This window comes from Labrus bergylta, chromosome 18, assembly GCF_963930695.1.
Source record: "Labrus bergylta chromosome 18, fLabBer1.1, whole genome shotgun sequence".
Lineage (NCBI taxonomy): Eukaryota > Metazoa > Chordata > Actinopteri > Labriformes > Labridae > Labrus > Labrus bergylta.
Window position 1 is genome coordinate 9,535,704 of NC_089212.1, and position 18,184 is coordinate 9,553,887.

Below are 18,184 nucleotides of genomic sequence, written 5' to 3' on the forward strand. Positions count from 1 at the left end.
AGAAAATCCTCTTTTTTGAATAATTCCATTTGTAATAAATATTTTTAACCAATAAAGTCAGTGGTTAAAGAGCTCTCTATTTGGCAGATAATTATCCCCATCTCCTGCCCACAGTGAATGAGTAAACTTGCCACACAAAACATTTGAACACAAAAACACCTTCTGACAAGTTACTAGAAGTTACAGTTTCCAATTTTCCTCTATACAGTACCTAACACCCAGTTTTTGAGGTACTTGGAGTCAGAATTGAGTCAGTTTGTGTTCATGTGGTTGTTCAAGGTTAGTTCATGTGCTTCTGTGGTTTATGGTTCAGTCAATAAACCAATCAACCTTGAATCATATCCATTTGATACACGCAATGCTGCCAGCCTACCAGGATGGCCACATATGCGCAGTACGACCACAGCCAGAGGCACATACACTAACAGAGTTCACCAAGGTCAGCTCAGACTCATCATCATTTTGGAAAGGTGCCATGTTATAGCACTTTAACAAGAAGTATTGTCAATGTGATCTGGAACTGTTATGCATGCAGCCTGGCCCTGACTCAACTTGGAATTATTCCAGAATTTAAATAATTGTGTGCAAATATGCTTGACATTTTTGGGGGGACTATTTTATACCTTTATAGATAGGGCAGAAGACAGTGATATAAAATATTTGGAGAACAAAGTAAAGGAAGATATGCAACATCTTTAAAGGTTGGACTTGCACCGAGGATAGCCGTGAGGACTACAGTATAGCCTCTGCACAAGGTCTAACCACTGAGCTTAAAAGCCTCTTACAAATACAACAACATATCATATCAAACAAAGTAGAATTGCAGCAAGCCGCAACTAGAGAACGAAATACTTTAATTATCACAGCAGACAGATTTGTTCAAGCAGACAGACATTTCACAAAAACAATGGAATCATTAAATAAATAAGTACATATTGACAAAGGTACAGGCAATGAGAATAAAATCTATAGAAAACGAATAACACAAAGACCTCCAACATCTGACAAACACAGCAGCTAAGCAGCTAGCTAGATGAATAAAGAGCCAGAGATGGACAAAATATGGCCACTAGGATATCATTGGCAACCATTTAGGCCCCACAGTAATTTTCCACAGGGAATATAAAAAGTAATAGATGTTCCCAGAATTAAGTATGACAATGGTCAGGGATGATAATCGGGGTACATGGCTGTAGATAATAACTAATTTCTACTACCTTGTAAATTTAACTTATTTAATTACCTTCTTAAACAAATGATCTTTTGTTCATTTAGGGCAAATATGCCCATTTGATACCAGGTAGCTCCATACTAGCACTATGCACTACGTATGCTGAAGTGCAGAAATAGAGCACTGGGCCACATATTTTCCAACTGATGATTTTATTTGACAGCTAACAGGAGAACCTACACCATTACCTCTGTTTTCTAATGCATTTATACATACAGTACATTAAAATACTGAATTTAAACATGTTGGCCCTCGTGTCAAATATTTATAGCCAGCACAACTTTGTTTTTGAGAAGCTGAACATGTAACTACGGCTTTAATAAGGGGGTATGCTTGGTAGATCGCAGAGTTGTTAAAAACAGCATTTGACATATTTGCATTAAACTTGAAAATATTTAATAACTTTTTGGAAGCATTTCATTTTTGTAAGCTAATGTCTTAAATATTGTACATTTTCCAACTCGTTCGAGTCATTGATTATCTGAGCTACATTCTAGCTACAGGACACCAAATCTGATCAGTAATAACCAGAATATAGGTCACAACCACTGTTTGGATTGATGTGCAATAAACCAGCAAGCCTCTGAAAGCACAAACTAGCTGCAATTTATTCAGCAGTTGTAGTTTTCTTGCTAGGAAAAAGATCAAGCTGCAGTTTTACATCACAAGATCTTGTCATATGTCAACATTACTTGCCAACTATAAGAAAACATTGAATTTTTGGTGATCCCAATTTCATAGTGTTAACTCAAAAGCTTGTAAACATCAACATCATTAATATGCTGCACCTGTAAAAGTGGATTGAGAGAGTAACTTTTGGAATAATGGTTTTAAACTTTCCACCAAACAAGATTGATTTCAGTCAAACTTATGGATTGTTTAATTATGGGATCCCTAGATATAATAATTATATATTATTTGTGAATTATTGCCACAAATTAAGGTGGGGTAAAGACACAGGAGAGGAAAAACTATACATTTATTTATTTTTTCAATAAAAAATCAGAGGTTAAAGATTTTAACCGAAGTTTTGGGAAATTGTGGAAATACAGAGTTTTGAAGATTTGAAAAAGGACTTTAAGGTTAGAGAAAAATAATTTCTCCAAACATATTATCTCTCCATTTAACATCAAAGATAAAAAGCTGCGGTAAAGATACATGGGGCTGTAGCTGGCTACTGAATAGAACAGGTCTGTCCGTTGGCATCTTTGGAGCGCAGACACAGTTTAGGTTTGTAGTTTTCCAGGTAAAGCAGCTGCTTGGAGTTGAATGCTCCACGACGCTTCCTGATAACATAAAATTAACATTGTGCTCAAAAGAAGAACATATTTGGCAATAAAGAGTGACAGGTTTGCAATATATTACATGAACAGAAGACCATTTATTGTACATAAAAACATTAGGAAATGGAGAACATTAGTATCAGTGCTTTATACCCACAGTCTTATGAAGTGCACAGCATCTTCATACTCCATCCCACACTCTATTAGAGCCAGGGCCACCAACACAGGAGCTCTGAAGAAAACAACAGATAGATTAAAAATTCAAAACCACTGTTTGGGCAACAGTCTTATGGCTATTTAGCCATCTATAAAGCTCACACTTGATAAATGTACTATAAGGGCCTGTTAGCCACTAACAGAATTGTTGTAATAGCAGCATCCACAACCTCAATTTCAGAGAGCTTCTCACCAACACTTACTTCTGCTAGGTTATGAAAGTTGCCTTGCAGCACTTCCTGATACCCTTACATTAAGTCTGTGTTAAATTACTCTGTATGCCTGATATTTGCTTTATTCAAGTACATTTTTCAAGGAAAACCTAAAAAATAATACAGAGGAAATGTGCCCTAACAGAAGTAAATGCTATGGAACTTGAACTTGTCCCCTAAATATATAGTTTTTAAAGTGTCTGGCCCATTGATTTCAAGGCTCTTATTTTATATTTCCTGCCATATTGAAGAAAATTCCAAAGCACTCACTGCTGCTAAGAGGACCAAGTAGAATGGAGGGAAAACTGAGGAATGATGGGGTTAGGAAACAGACACCCCCTCTTAGATATCACTTCTTGATTAAACACTAGTGACTCAGACTACAATTTACGTTCCCATCGGAGAAAGCATTAAAAACAGACATAAAGGGGTGTCTTGAAATAGAATATAGACATTGGTTTCTCAAGAGTCTGTATTAGATAAGCTATGCTAAAATGGTTTGGAGAATAACACAGAGTAGGTATGTAGCAGCACTGTGGACAGGTGACATCTACTTTACTGACTGTGGCTTATTTTGAGTCAGAGTAAGATACAGCCAAAACACTGATTTCTTGATATTGGAAGGCTGTCCATTTTGTGTACTCGAGCTTGTGCTCGTGCATGAACTGTACCGTGCCAAAGCACACCTCTTCCAAGCCTTCCAGGGACCAGGAAGTGTACGATGGCTGAGCAACATCAGCAAATACAAATGCAAATAATAAATAATGTAATGTAAACGCATTATGCCGTTAGACATGGTTTATGTATGGTTCTAAGCTGAACACAGAATAAACAAACTGCAGGTTGTTTTCCATGGGCCAGCGTTCATTTAACAGGCAACCAGATGCAGAGAAAAAATCAGTGTGTATTTCATAAGAATTAATACAATGGGCGTGAGTGAGATTAATTTCAAGCATAACTCAAGCCTTGTTGTTAATTTTGGTCTACTTTCTGGTAAGCACGCAAATGTCGCCCAGCAAGTTGACTCTGCCCGTGTTATAAACAGACACTGCTATCTCTGCACATCTCTATAAATTTCTCTTCCACTCTCCCTCTAACGAAGATTTCATCCTCCTCTCTCGCATATTTGACTATTGAAAAAGAAATCGTCTCTTACTAGCCACAAACACAGGAGTACATAATTGCCCTGGAACTGATAAACAGAGGGTGAGTGCAGCTCTCCAGGACCTTCAGAGATGCGATGAGAGGGGCAGATATGCATAGCAAGATTAGTTTTACCCCAACCAGAAAGAAACGACTGTATCAAGCGTGTACATGTATATTGACCCGTTCAACCATAACCAGCATAATCTCGTTCGGAATAAAAGGTCTTTCCGAATGAATGTTCTCCTGCAGCATACTGTAGTGGCTGCAAACCTAGCAAAATAAACCCTGCTACAAATTTGTGTTCAGTAAAAAAACGTACAGTACCTAAATGCACGCTCCCCTATTGTTTATTGTTATACATTGTGTATATTTTACATATTTAAAAAAAATGTGATTTTGTAGATTACAACACTTTTGTTATTCACAGGAAGATTTCTACTTTGTTTTGTAAGTTTGATGTCCTTAGGAAACAATAATTACTTTTATTGAAAAGAGGCAAATAAATTACTTATTAATAGCTTACAGTGACATCACCAGCGCAGAGGGCTGGTTTTTAATTTAACATCTCCTATAAACGACACATGTTTACATCTCCTGACAACCATATCAAAACTAAGATATTAAGATAAACTTTGAGTTTAGGGCACTTGTGATACTTTTAACAGCACACGGGACACTATATCGATAGAAACGGCAAAGTCTGTGCCGGTGTTACGGTTAAAAGAGTTAAAATGTTAACTGGTGACTGTCAGCCGACTGAGTCTGGTTGTCGTACGTTACGTGTCCAAACGAAAGCCTATTTGTTTAGCTTTCATTAAAACATATCTCTTAAGTAATTTTGACATTATGATAATACAAAAATGTTCGCGTTTGTCTGAAAGTCAACAGTTAACATGGTCGCCAAAGTGTCACTTCAGTGATGATATTTAGAAGAGAATCCCTCTCCTTACATCGCTGTAGGATGTTAGTCTACAAACATACAGGCATATGTCGATAATGCTGCTGTTTGAGAAGTGAAGGGAAAAAAATTCCTCATCATTCAAGCCAGGGCTCCAGACTAACTTTTTTCACCACCGTCCCGGAACTGTCCCAAAAAAACAATTTCAACCGTCCTGAGTTGACTGTGAACCGTCCCAAAACAAAATTATATTAACAACAATAATAAGACTTTTTATGTTTTTAAGATTACTCACTTATATATTTGTTAATATTGCTTTTCAAAGTCATAGAAACCTAGACACAGGAGTTATTCTACCTGCCCTGGGATCAATGCATTAATTATATGATAGAGAGAGAGAGAGGTTAAGGTTCAGATAAAAAAACAAAAAACAGATAAAACCTGCTCACATGAATATGTTGTTACAAACACACAGAGTGTCTTTAATGCAAACTTCAAGTATTTCGGTGCCAGACTTTATAAAATGATCCAATGTTTCCAAAACGAACAGACGTGAATCTTTTTTCCTTACGTACTGCAGTCTTATCAGCTCCGTGCTCCGTGTGCACATCCATGTTCTTTAACTGGGCTAAGTAAACTCAGTTAAATGGCTTTTGTTATGAGTCTGGCAGTTTGTTCTTCTACATGTCCATACTATCGTAATCTTACTCTATAACTGACTCTTTATGCGCCATGAATCTGTGCCATCTCTTGCGTAATTCAAGGAAGCATTTTAGTGCTCCTCCAGCGGACCTCTGTATGATGGGATAACCTGTGCGTGATATCGTTTCCGGATAAGAAGGAAATGTTCAGTTATAATAACATTGTTAAAGTCTGAAGAGAGCTGGTGATATAGCACAACAGCAGGCTACTCTATTTCGAAGTGATGTCGCGCTGAAACTTGCGACGTGATCAGCACCACACTTTCATCTCTGGGTGACCTAAAAACGAACCATCTGTAAATAAAATCTGTTCATATTCATTTAACATTACTGATTTTACAATAATCAGAGTTTGAATAAGTCGGGAGATGCAAGAGGCTCAACGCCAGTGGCCGCACAGCGGAGAGGAGGGTTTTTTATCTGGTTGAGCTGCTCATTGTAGCTCACTCTAGGAAGTAAGCGTTGATATTATCAGCCAATCTTTAGTTTTACTTCAGTGGAAATAGGAGAAACTGGTAAGAAGTGTGGACAGAACTGATTACTGTCAGGATGGCCGTGCAGTGCAGCTATGGCTACTGCGGCGGGAACATTTAAGAATGTTCTTAGAATGTTCTTATTTATAAAATAAATATAGATAAATAATAATAGATAGTAAATATATAGCGTTAGAACAAGCTCTGATCTGAAAACTAGGAAGGTCTTATCAGCTAGGTGGGTGAATCGAAACTTGCTTTGAGTAGATATTGTTAGTGGGTCGTTGTCAGGCTTTGTTTGGACTGAGCACATAAGTTTCATTCTCTGAGCATCAACAGGAGAGGCAGTTGACGCGTGTCACACCCTCCGTTGATCGCAAGCTGAAAATCTGGGGTGGGATTTTCATGAAAATCCAAGTTTATAAGAGTCTGAATCCGAAACTGCAGCAGTACAAGCTCTGATCTGAAAACTAGGAAGGTCTTGTCAGCTAGGTGGGTGAATCGAAACGTGCTTTGAGTAGATATTGTTAGTGGGTCGTTGTCAGGCTTTGTTTGGACTGAGCACTTAAGTTTCATTCTCTGAGCGTCAACAGGAGAGGCAGTTGACGCGTGCCTGAAGCTTTGATCTGAAAACTACGAAGTCTGACGCTTCAGCGTGGCCACAGAGCCCGGGCATCCACGACTACTGCTTTGCCTATTTTCTCTGGTCATCTGCTAAACGCAACATGTGCTACAAAGAAATCTCTGTCATTCATGGGAACAGGAAAAGACACATCTGTCAAATGTCAGACATTCAGGCACTTGCCCTTACTGAAACCTGGATCCGCCCAGAAAATACAGTCACACCAGCTGCTCTTTCTGTTGACACAGTGTTCTCACACACACCCCGCTCTGTTGGATGTGGAGGTGGTACAGGTATTCTCATTTCTAATACCTGGAAATTCAATAAACTCTTCCCACTGAACAACGCCTCATTTGAATATCACACAATCTTGGTTACTGCTCCTATTAAAATGTACATGGCTATCATTTACCACTCACCAGGGTGTAATGTGAATGATTTTGTTGTGGAACTGGAAATCCCTGAATTTGAATATACACACTGACCAAGCCCAGGCAACAGACTTCCTTGCTCTCCTATCCTCATTTGACCTCACGCAAGTCCCAACTCCTCCTACCCACAAAGCTGGCAACACTCTTGACTTAATCCTGACTCGGAACTGCTCGACAGCAAACCTGACTGTCACCCCTCTGCATCTATCAGACCACTTCTTTATTCAATTCACAATCTCCTTGCCGGAACTCCCTCAGGCACACCCACAAATGGTGTCATACCACCAAAACATGCGATTGCTCAAGCCAGCTCAGCTGTCTAACGAGGTAATGGCTGCCATGCCTGCCCAAAAGGTCTTTACCGCACTCTCTACAGACGAGGCTACAGATACACTCTGCTCCACACTAGCCTCATCTCTAAACAAGCTCGGCCCTCTGGTGTCCAAACCCGCTCGCAAAACCCACCCTAGCCCATGGCTCACGGAAGTCATAAGAGAGCAAAGAGCAGGGCTAAGGTCAGCAGAGAGAAAATGGCAAAAATCCAAACAGTCCGCTGACCTCAATGACTAGAAGCAAAGACTTGTCTCATTCTCCTCCAGCCTGAAAATGGCCAAGACAACATATTATCAGAACAAGATATGCAATGCCACAGATACAAGAAAAATGTTTTCTGCTTTTAACTCACTGCTTCAACCACCTCCTCCTCCACCCTCCGATCTGTTCACAACAGACATGTTTGCCTCGTATTTTACTGAAAAGGTTGCAACCATCAGTAGCCAGTTTTCTGAGCCTGACCAACTCAGCCCAAAGGCACCAGCCAAAAGTGCCTCACTCGACTCATTCTCCTCTCTGACTGAGGATGAAGTCTCTAAGCTTGTGCAAGACTCTCGGCCCACCACCTGTCCTCTGGACCCAATACCATCAAGCCTCCTGCAGACCATTTCCTCTCCACTTAATGCTGCACTTAAGCATATCATCAACTCCTCTCTGTCAACGGGTGTGTTCCCCACCGCATTCAAGCCAGCTCGGGTCACCCCTCTGCTCAAAAAACCCACACTAAACCCAACCCAGGTTGAAAACTACAGACCGGTTTCTCTTCTGCCATTTCTGCCAAAAATACTTGAGCGCACAGTCTTTAAGCAAGTCTCTGAGTTCCTGTCCAGAAACAATCTGTTTGACCCAAATCAGTCAGGCTTTAAGCAGGGCCACTCTACTGAAACTGCACTACTGTCAGTAACAGAATCACTACAAGCTGCCAGAGCTGCGGGTCAGTCCTCAGTTCTATTACTGCTAGACCTGTCTGCTGCCTTTGACACAGTCAACCATCAAATCCTCCTATCCACGATCTCTGAACTTGGCATCTCAGGAATCTGCTCTCTGATGGTTCGTGTCCTACCTCTCTGGGCGATCCTTTAGAGTGTTGTGGAAGGGAGAAGTGTCCAAAGCGCACAGCTTATCCACAGGGGTACCTCAAGGGTCAGTGCTTGATCCCCTTCTCTTCTCCATATACACAAGCTCACTTGGTTCAATAATCCGCTCTCATGGCTTCTCATACCACTGCTATGCTGACGATACCCAGCTCTTCCTGTCATTCCCGCCAGACGATGTTACGGTCTCTGCAAGAATCTCATCATGCCTTCCTGATATCTCTAAATGGATGAATGAACTGCACCTTCAACTCAATCTTTCAAAGACTGAGCTCCTTGTCATCCCAGCCAGTCCCTCTATGCAACCACAGATCAATAACCAGCTTGGAACAACCAAACTCATGCCAACAAAGTCTGCCCGGAACCTGGGTGTCATGATTGATGACCAGCTAACTTTTAAGGTTCAAGTCATGTCGATTTGCCCTGTACGACATCAGGAAGATCAGACCTTACCTGTCAGAATATGCTACACAGCTCCTGGTACAGGTTCTTGTGATATCATGCATCGATTATTGCAACTCTCTACTGGCAGGTCTTCCTACATGCACTATCAAACCTCTGCAAATGATACAAAATGCAGCAGCACGACTGGTCTTTAACCTTCCTAAAAGAGCACATGTCACTCCGCTGTTCATCTCCTTACACTGGCTCCCAGTTACTGCTCGCATCAAATTTAAAACTCTGCTGCTTGCTTACAAAACAGCGACAAAAATGGCTCCTCCTTACTTTAACTCTCTCATCCAGGTCTACACTCCCTCCCACCCACTACGCTCTGCCAATGTAAGCCGTCTGATCCAACCTTCACAACAGGGTCCTAAGTCTCTGACTAGACTCTTCTCCTCTGTTGCCCCCCGGTGGTGGAATGAACTTCCAAACTCCATTCGATCCGCAGAGTCCCTCTGCACCTTTAAGAAAAAGCTAAAGACCCAGCTCTTTCATGAATACCTACTAAGTTAATGATGATGGTTTCGATATCATTGATGATGATGATGGTTGTGACGATTGTTTTTGTTTGATAACAATGACTTATAAGATGGTTTCTATACTGATTAGAGCTCTCAAGAACTGCCGTCAATGTTGTGCTTTGCCTCTGTGCAATGCCTGTCAGCACCTGTGTGTCCAATCGGACTCAAAGCTGATCGTTTGCTCTTACTGACATTGTTCCCTTTTTTCTAGATCCTTGCTTGTGTTGTACTTACTCTCTGATGTACGTCGCTTTGGATAAAAGCGTCTGCTAAGTGAATTATAGAATTGTAGAAGATGCGCTAAGTTGTAGTCAGCTTGTGGTTCAGTATGTCATTTAGGCTACAGTGCAATGAAATAGGCCGACAAATGCATTTCGTCCCAGGGGACATTTCCTATTGTCCCCGGGACGACGGGATGCCGTTAGTCTGGAGCCCTGATTCAAACATCAGTGAGTGCTAATTAGCTAACATAAGCTAGTTAGTGTTAGCTAGCAATAGTATCAGGATAGTATCAGCTGTCAATTTGGCTGTTGGCGTTCACATATAGCCTAAAGCCCCTCCAAATAGCCTAATCTCCGGAGTTTCTCAGGAGATTTCTTTTGATGTGTGAAAAGAGTTTTAGTAACAGGAGATCAGATTTATCTAACTGCTTGTCTCATTATTATTGAAAGTATAGCAAAGCAAAATAATTTGGATTTGTGGTGCTGTTTACATGAACATTTTAAGTAATGGCTAGCTGATGAGCAGATGGTTTATTGCAAACTTTTTTGGCTGATCCAAAACACAGATATGCAATATGTTGCACTTCTAATACCAATTTAATGCAGAACTTCACCTTGGGATCTTGTAGCTAAAAAGCAAAGTAATCCAACTGATGCTAGTATTGTACCATTTAAAAAACTCATAACAACCCTTAAAAATCAGATTTGTTGGAGCAGAGAAATGCAAAGAAATGGGTACCAGTATAGAGTATAACAACCTACATTCCAATCTTTTAAATACTGTTTTTTTATTTACAAACAAAGTCGACTGTGATGATGTCAAGGAATACCAAGCGCTCTTCTAATCTCTTGCTGTACTAAAATGTTGTCTTGTTTGTTATTGTTCTTCAGGGCACTTTTCAAAGCTCTTTAGCTCTTTTTTGGGGTCCCTGCTAATCATTCTTAGAAAGTGTTAAAAACAAGCAGCAACTTCCTGTTTACACTCAGGGACATATCCCATTCAAAAAAGTCTGTTTTTACAGCAGAAATTAACATGTTACAGCCTGGTTCAAAAAACAAAATTGGTCTGACACGCTTTATTACGCATTATTCACGAGAAGGCATGAAGCTGACCTGATTGACAGGTGGGTGAAATGTAACAGTTTGTCAAGAGGCTTAAAACCTGCCTCAGCCCCAGCTCTGTCGCCTGTCGTTAGGTTGACTTAGGGCGCAGTCACACTGGCAACCCTAAAGTCCAGTTAGTTTGGCCAGTGTTACAGCCTCGTGCTGTGCTCAGGCACGGTACACTTCCGTGTCTTTGGCACACTTGGGAGAGGTGTGCTTCGGCACGGTACACTTCATGCACGAGCACAAGCGGCACATAATGCTGACAGCCTGCATAATGGAGAAATCCAGAGTTTCATGGCTGTATCTGACTAAAATGACTCGATATAAGCCACAAAGTAGCAGACATGTTCTCTGTGTTGTTCTCCGATGTGCGGCCGCGGGCTCGGCCGCGGATTCAGCCGCGCATCTCTTTAAATATTTTCATTTATGGCGCAGTGGGGGGCCAATTGTGCTTAAGTATGACACGGTACAGATTGCCAGTGTGATCGCGCCCTTAAAGTTAGGTTGACTTAAAGTTAGGTTGCTTCCAAAAGCATCCTGCAGTAACAGTTGGGTGTGTTCCGTTGCACAATTCTCCATCATACAGACAGCTGAAGAGCAGGAAAAATTGGCTGCAGTCTACATCAAACCCTATTAATACCCAGCATAGTTTTAATACATGACTTTTGGGTATAAACATTTGCCCGCCATGCAGATAGCCCTGTGAAATTTACTCACCAAACGGAAAATCTATCCATATTGTGCGCTTGTTAATTTCGAACCCTTGTTGTACGTTGCTTTGGACAAAAAAATGCTGTCAATAATAATGCTTTTAAGAAAAAAAATCTTGCGAGTAAATGATTATAAGAGGGATGAAGTAGAAAAGGCTCTACTGAAAAAAAATTGTAGCTCGATGCAGCTTAAAGATGAATTAGTTCATTCTTTGGACTGAACTCAGTTAAAAAAAATTAAATTGTGAACCATCAACTAGTTTGTGAATTTAACTTTAAATTAGCTTCTTTTAACTTGCACAACTCTACTATGTTTGTCGCAGAGCGTAGAGTGGACAAGTTGATTGATAGATTTAGACAAAATAAATGTATTATGTGCTAGAAAAAAAAATCGCCAGAGGCAAAGATATTTGACGGTTGATAGTTCTCAAGTGAAAGGGGCAAAAGCCAGTATGCTTCTTGGCTAGAAAAGTAGCCGTTTTACAAGAAGACTTTGATAAGGGTCCGAGAGCAATGGGAACTGGTAATTGTCAGGAATTGTCTGAACTGAGAGCTGTGTACTTCTGTTGATGTTCTTCTGCAATGAACAATTACATCTTATGTCTCATGCTCTCCCTTATATTATTGCTTGTTAATGCATGTGTGACTTTCGGACATACCTTTATATATCCTTCACAGAAGTGAATTTTCATGTTGCATCTTATACATTACTGTGTACCTTTAGACACCCAGAAACCTTCACATACCCCCTACACCGCCATCCCCACATGTGTTTTGTACTTTGTATATTGTCTTGTCTCTTGTTTCTTAAATCAGAAAAATCTTGATAATAATAATAACAAAAAACCAAGATGAGCAATGGCAGAGAAAGGGTTGATTGGAGACGCACAGTAATCCTCTTAATCTTTCACATGACACTACAGACATAACAATAACTAATCATTAAAGTATGGTTTATGCAACATATTTTACAGATATCAGCACCTGGATTAAAACATATCTAGCATAACTGACTTTTAACAACATTTTGTATCAATTTGGTTAACAGTTTAATCAATACCACTTTGCATACCTACCGTCCTAGTCCAGCTACACAATGCACAGCCACGCAGCTGCCAGGCTCATCTCTAAACTTTGTTTGCAGCAAGTTCAACCAATCATCAACCACCTGGTCTGGAGGGGCAGAACCATCGTCAAAAGGCCAATCCTGAAAAAGACATTAAATTGTATTTGAACTTTTTTTGGTGTAACATGCTATAAAGGACACACAATTATGTGTGCATGCACACAGTCTCTTATTTAGAACTAAAGACAATAAGCCAGTAAACTCCCTTTATATTTTCACTTAACATGCAAGTCAAGGCACGTTAATGCCATGATAATTTTGAATGATATAAAAAGTATATAGCTTTAAATCAAAAAGCCTTTAGCTAGTATAAATCATTAAACTTATCAAAGCCTTCAGAAATTGCAGAAATTGCTTTAAGCTCTCTTCTCTCCTGTAGCGTCAAACCATATCACACAGAGAAAAATAAAGAGATTATTCTATGCAGATTTCAAAGTTTAATTTCAAAGTTTGATTTAAAAGAGGCACTGTTTGTTGTGTTACTCAGTGGTAGTCAATTTCATTTTTATTTAAATAAGATTTTTTTCATTGTAAACATTCAAATTCTTACTGTGTTTGAAATACAAAAGCATGCTGGGCAAAATATTTATTAAGCAACGAAAGTAAAATAACTCAATAGAATACCACTGTAGGATGTTATTTGGAAAAACTCTTCCAACACAAATTACTCTTGCCTTTAAGAGGCATCCCTTAATTTCCTTTGTCTTTTAGTTACTGACGAAGTTGTGCCGTGGAGACCTTTTAAAGACAGCGAAAAGGCTAGACCTGTCTACTGCTTTTGACAGTTAACCATCAAATCCTTTTTTCCCACACTCTCTGAACTTGGCATCTCAGGAATCTGCTCTCTGATGGTTCGTGCTCTACCTCTTAGGGAGATCTTTTAGAGTGTCTTAGAAGGGTCCAAAGCACACTATTTATCCCCAGGGGTACCTCAAGGGTCAGTGCTCGGGTCCCCTTCTCTTCTCCATACACACCACCTCACTTGGTGCAATAATCCGCTCTCATGGCTTTTCATACCACTACTATGCTGATGACACCCAGCTCTTGCTGTCATTCCCACCAGATGACGTTACAGTCTCAGCAAGAATTTCCACCTGCCTTGATGATATCTCTAAATGGATGAAACCTCTCAAATACTGATCTCCTGGTCATCCCAGCAAGTTCCTCTTTGCAACAACAGATTAATATCCACCTTGGTACAACCAAACTCATGCCCACAAAGTATGACCGGAACCTCAGTGTCATTACTGATGACCAGCAAACATTTAAGGTTCAAAGGGGTTTGATTGCCCAGTCATGTCAATTTGCCTTGCACAACATCAGGAAGATCAGCAACTCCCTATTGGCAGGTTGTCCTACATGCACCATAACCCTGCTGCTCGATTAGAAAACAGAAACAAAAACGGCTCCTCCTTACCTAAACTCTACCATCTAGGTCTACCCTCCCTCCCATCCACTATGCTCTGCCAATAAAACAACAAGGCCCTAACTAGACTCTTTTCCTGTCACCCCCCTTTGATGGAACAAACTACTAAATTCCATCCGATCTGAAGAGTCCCTTTGCACCTATAAAGAAAAACTAAAGACCTAGTTCTTTCATGAACACCTACCCACTTAATGATAATAATGATGACAATGATGATGGTTTTAGTTTAAAAATGACAAATTATGTTATTTAGGATGATTTTGATGCTGTTATTTAGAATGGTTTAGGGTTGTTTTGATGCTGATTAGAACTCTCAAGAACTTTGGCTAAAAGCATCTGCTAAGTGATTTTAAGATGTAAAGTAGTATCGGGGAGCTATTAATGTTGACTTTTTTAAGTTGTGGTGCACACGCTGAACACTGTGTGAACCTACTCAGAGCTGAGATCAAAAAGCACCATTTGACACATGCCACGACACATGGAGGTGCCAGTGGCCTGCCAGCCAGCGCCATGTGCCACTCATATTTAACATATTCAATGATTTAAGACTTTATAATGTCCCCTTTTCATGTAGGCTATATTGAACATTTAATTGTCTGGTATCTCCATGATGACAAAGCTCGTAGCAGAGCTAATCCCAGCTAACAAGGTTAGCCTAGCCACGGCAGCCAGTCAGAGTAATTGATAGAAGAAAGTGTGATCGCACTAGTAGGTCAATATGATGCGTAAAAGTACTTGTACAAACCTCCGCCTTGAAGAAATGGGCTACTTTGTACGGTTAATATGTTGCCGTCAACCGGCATATTTATAACTGGTGTAGATATTGGACTGCATAGTGCATATTGTTTACACCTTAAAAAGTTTCACTTTAAGTTCTATTGAAGGCTATCACTGTGGTGACTTTATCTGTGGTGGAAGATTGGCGGGAGCAGGGGCATTACTGCGGCACGCTGCTGCTCCCGAACTGGCACTTCCACATGTTGTGGCATGTGTCAGGTGCTGCTTTTCCCAATTTCTTACTATAAAAAAAAAATAAAGTCAAAAGCCCAAATCTGGTGGGTATCTATGTACCTACCAGGACGTTTATGCCTTCTTGTTCCACAGGTGTCTTGTCATATGTTGCAGCACACACTCTCACAAGTGTGTTGACACCATATGCCTTCAGATCCTACACAATAAAACACACTTTTAAACACAGGATGTCATTGTGGCTTTCTCTAGTAATAATAAAAAAAAACAATAAAGGAAAGATACAAATTTTAATGCATGCTACCTCTATAAACCTCCCCAGTTGTGCATTAGTGGGATTGTGCGTAATGAGGAACCTCAGACAGTCATAACAGATCTCCACTGGAGCTGGGCGGTTCATTATAAAGACCTAAAGAATTTTGTTAATAAAGGAATAAAAATACTACACAAAAGAACTGTGCTTCACAGAATGAAGTTACAGACAGGTCTCCAATGAATCTAAGGGATTACTGATTGTATGAAAATGCAAAAGAAAACCTAATAACTTATCATCTGCTACATTTAATGTAAGTATGTAAATGTTCAATTATTTTAGTGACAATAAAAAGACTGTAGAATTGTCTTGTGTGGAAACTATTTCTTATGTTTGTTTTGGCAAATAAAGAAAACTAAAATTTGCTTTGAAAACAAACAAAATATTAAGAGAAGACCAGTTTGAATCAGATTTAAAGAAGAATGCAAAACTAAGAAAGGGTAGGAGCTTCAGGAAACTTCTAGGATCAAACCAAGGCCTCCTCTCTTCCCCTGAACAGTGAACAGGCTGAAGGTTGGCTTGTCTGTCTTCATATGGGTTGAACAGGATGGCAGTAATGACCTGTAATGACAGAGAGAAAAGTATGTGACATATAGCAGTGTAACCATTAAGTGCTATTCTAGAATTAAAACACCACACACCTGTTTGTGTAAATGGCTGCGTTTGCCCAATCTTGAGTCTCCTGTTCACTTGTCCACAATAAACAGCAGGTGCTGGGCTTGGCAAAACTCCCCTCCAAGCTTCGCAAACGCCATACATGTGCAGCCTGAAAAAAAAAACACAAAAACAATTTTAATATATTTCATGCTCGATTTGTATCTTCAAATGTAACTCTTTTGCAAACAGTAGCGGTGATAAACTTACTATGATAAAAGCTGAGGAGATAGTTCATTGAGCGTACACAGGAGAATGTGTCGGCTCTTGGTTGTAGACACACCATTGATGATGATTCTGCTCTTGTGGGTCCTGGCTGACAACGGCCCGCTAGCTTTCTGCTAACCTGCTGCTGAGTGAAAACACTGAATGTTACGTGACGTCAGCAGCCTGAAGTCCAACAAGCAGCTTGTTTTTACAGACAAGTCAGGTCGAGAGCTCACACTAAAATACGGTATCAAGTCAGCTTATTGTAACGCTAACGCAATGTTTAAAGATCTAAATATGCACCTGTTTGACTGATTAAAAACTAACAAATAAAAATAGATAACGGTATCGACGAATATTAAGATAAACCTGTAAAGCGTGCGCAAACAAATTGTAATTTTCCTGACAGTCAAAGAAACGCCCGGCTGTGTTGAGGATAACTACTGTAAGAGGAAAGTTAACTTACTATACCATCAGCCAACTAGATTAACGTCACTGGTATTTATTTTACAAATACATCACTACATAACAACGTCAGCTTTCGCAACAAAACGTATTGCAATATATCAAAATGACTACATTATTTTCTAAGAGAAACACAATCACTAGAGTATCACATTTATAACGCCATCCAGCATTGAAAGCTTAATAACAGGTCCATCTTCCACCATGTTCCCAGAAATCAGGCTTATACTTACACCTACAGTGAAGGATTTGCCGGTTTTCATATAAGTCAAATGACAGCGAGCAGAATGGCTTTTAGTCAACAAAGGCAACATATTACTAAAATATTACATATTACATACACAAAACAACTGGCGTAGGTAAAACTCACAGATAGCAGTGCTTCACGAAAAACCCAGACGATTCTAATGACAGATAAGACTCCACAAATGTGACATGTTGTTGGACAGATATGTCAAGTGACTGTATTAACTAAAAACGTTGTAACTTCCGGCCACAAGCCTTCAAAATAAAACTGAAAAATACCAAAAACATTAGTGTGAAAAATAAGACCGTTTTGATTTGTAGACGAATCATTTGGACTTCCTGTGTAGTCGTGTGCATCAGCATTGACGTCAAAGATTCGCCATTTTGAAGGTTATGGTTAACAACGGGCAGCGAGCACCTAGGTAACATAACAGGAGGCCTACGAGTTCACGAGTCTGCGTCCAGATAGAGAGGAGACGCAGAGTTCATATCAGCAAGGATGCCAGGGAACACACATAATAATGTCATTTATAAACTCAAACGACAGGTTTGTTGCTAAAATACAAAGGCACAATTGCTGCATTCATTTTATTTCTAAAGCATCACTACATGAATAACTCCAGAAAAAACCCCACAAATGTTCCTTGACACAAAGCATCGCTGTATCGCTCCCTCCTTCCTTTAGCAGCATTGCCCATATTGTTAGGGGCATCAAATGCAATCTGATCTACTTTTGTCAAAGTGTGACTTTGTAAAAACCTGTGAGGTTGTTCAAAGGGATGTTTAAATGGTGACAAGCTAGTGTTGGTTTGTATAGATATTTGGATTGATTTACAATCACAGCCGGAAGGTCGAGGGTTCAATCCCCAGCTCAGCAACATGTCTGATGTCCTTGGGCAATCCCGCTGTTTCAGTGGCGGTGTATGAATGGATTAGTGTTGTAATGATGTATGTTGCTGTCGCTTTGGAGAAAATAGATTTAATTACATTTGATAAGGTCCACTTTGTTAGGCCTTTATGTAGGCATATACCTCTCATTTGCACTTGACAAGTTACAGGCCCTGTAAAAAAAAAAAAGTTCATATTGTTCATGCAAGAATGGGTCAAAAACAGTTTTGAAATGCATGACAAAGAG

General features: G+C 39.9%; 1 protein-coding gene across 1 annotated transcript; it reads right to left on the reverse strand.

Annotated features, from left to right (window-relative positions):
* Positions 1-837: 837 nt before the first annotated feature.
* On the reverse strand, positions 838-17,320 carry LOC109999677 (protein tyrosine phosphatase type IVA 2). Its single transcript, XM_020654775.3, has 8 exons — positions 17,174-17,320; positions 16,342-16,480; positions 16,119-16,243; positions 15,469-16,038; positions 15,271-15,363; positions 12,720-12,850; positions 2,672-2,746; positions 838-2,517 (listed from the first exon to the last, which is right to left on the reverse strand). The coding sequence occupies exons 4-8, from the start codon at positions 15,562-15,564 to the stop codon at positions 2,406-2,408; spliced, it is 507 nt and encodes a 168-aa protein (XP_020510431.1). The 5' UTR covers positions 15,565-16,038; positions 16,119-16,243; positions 16,342-16,480; positions 17,174-17,320; the 3' UTR covers positions 838-2,405.
* Positions 17,321-18,184: the final 864 nt, after the last annotated feature.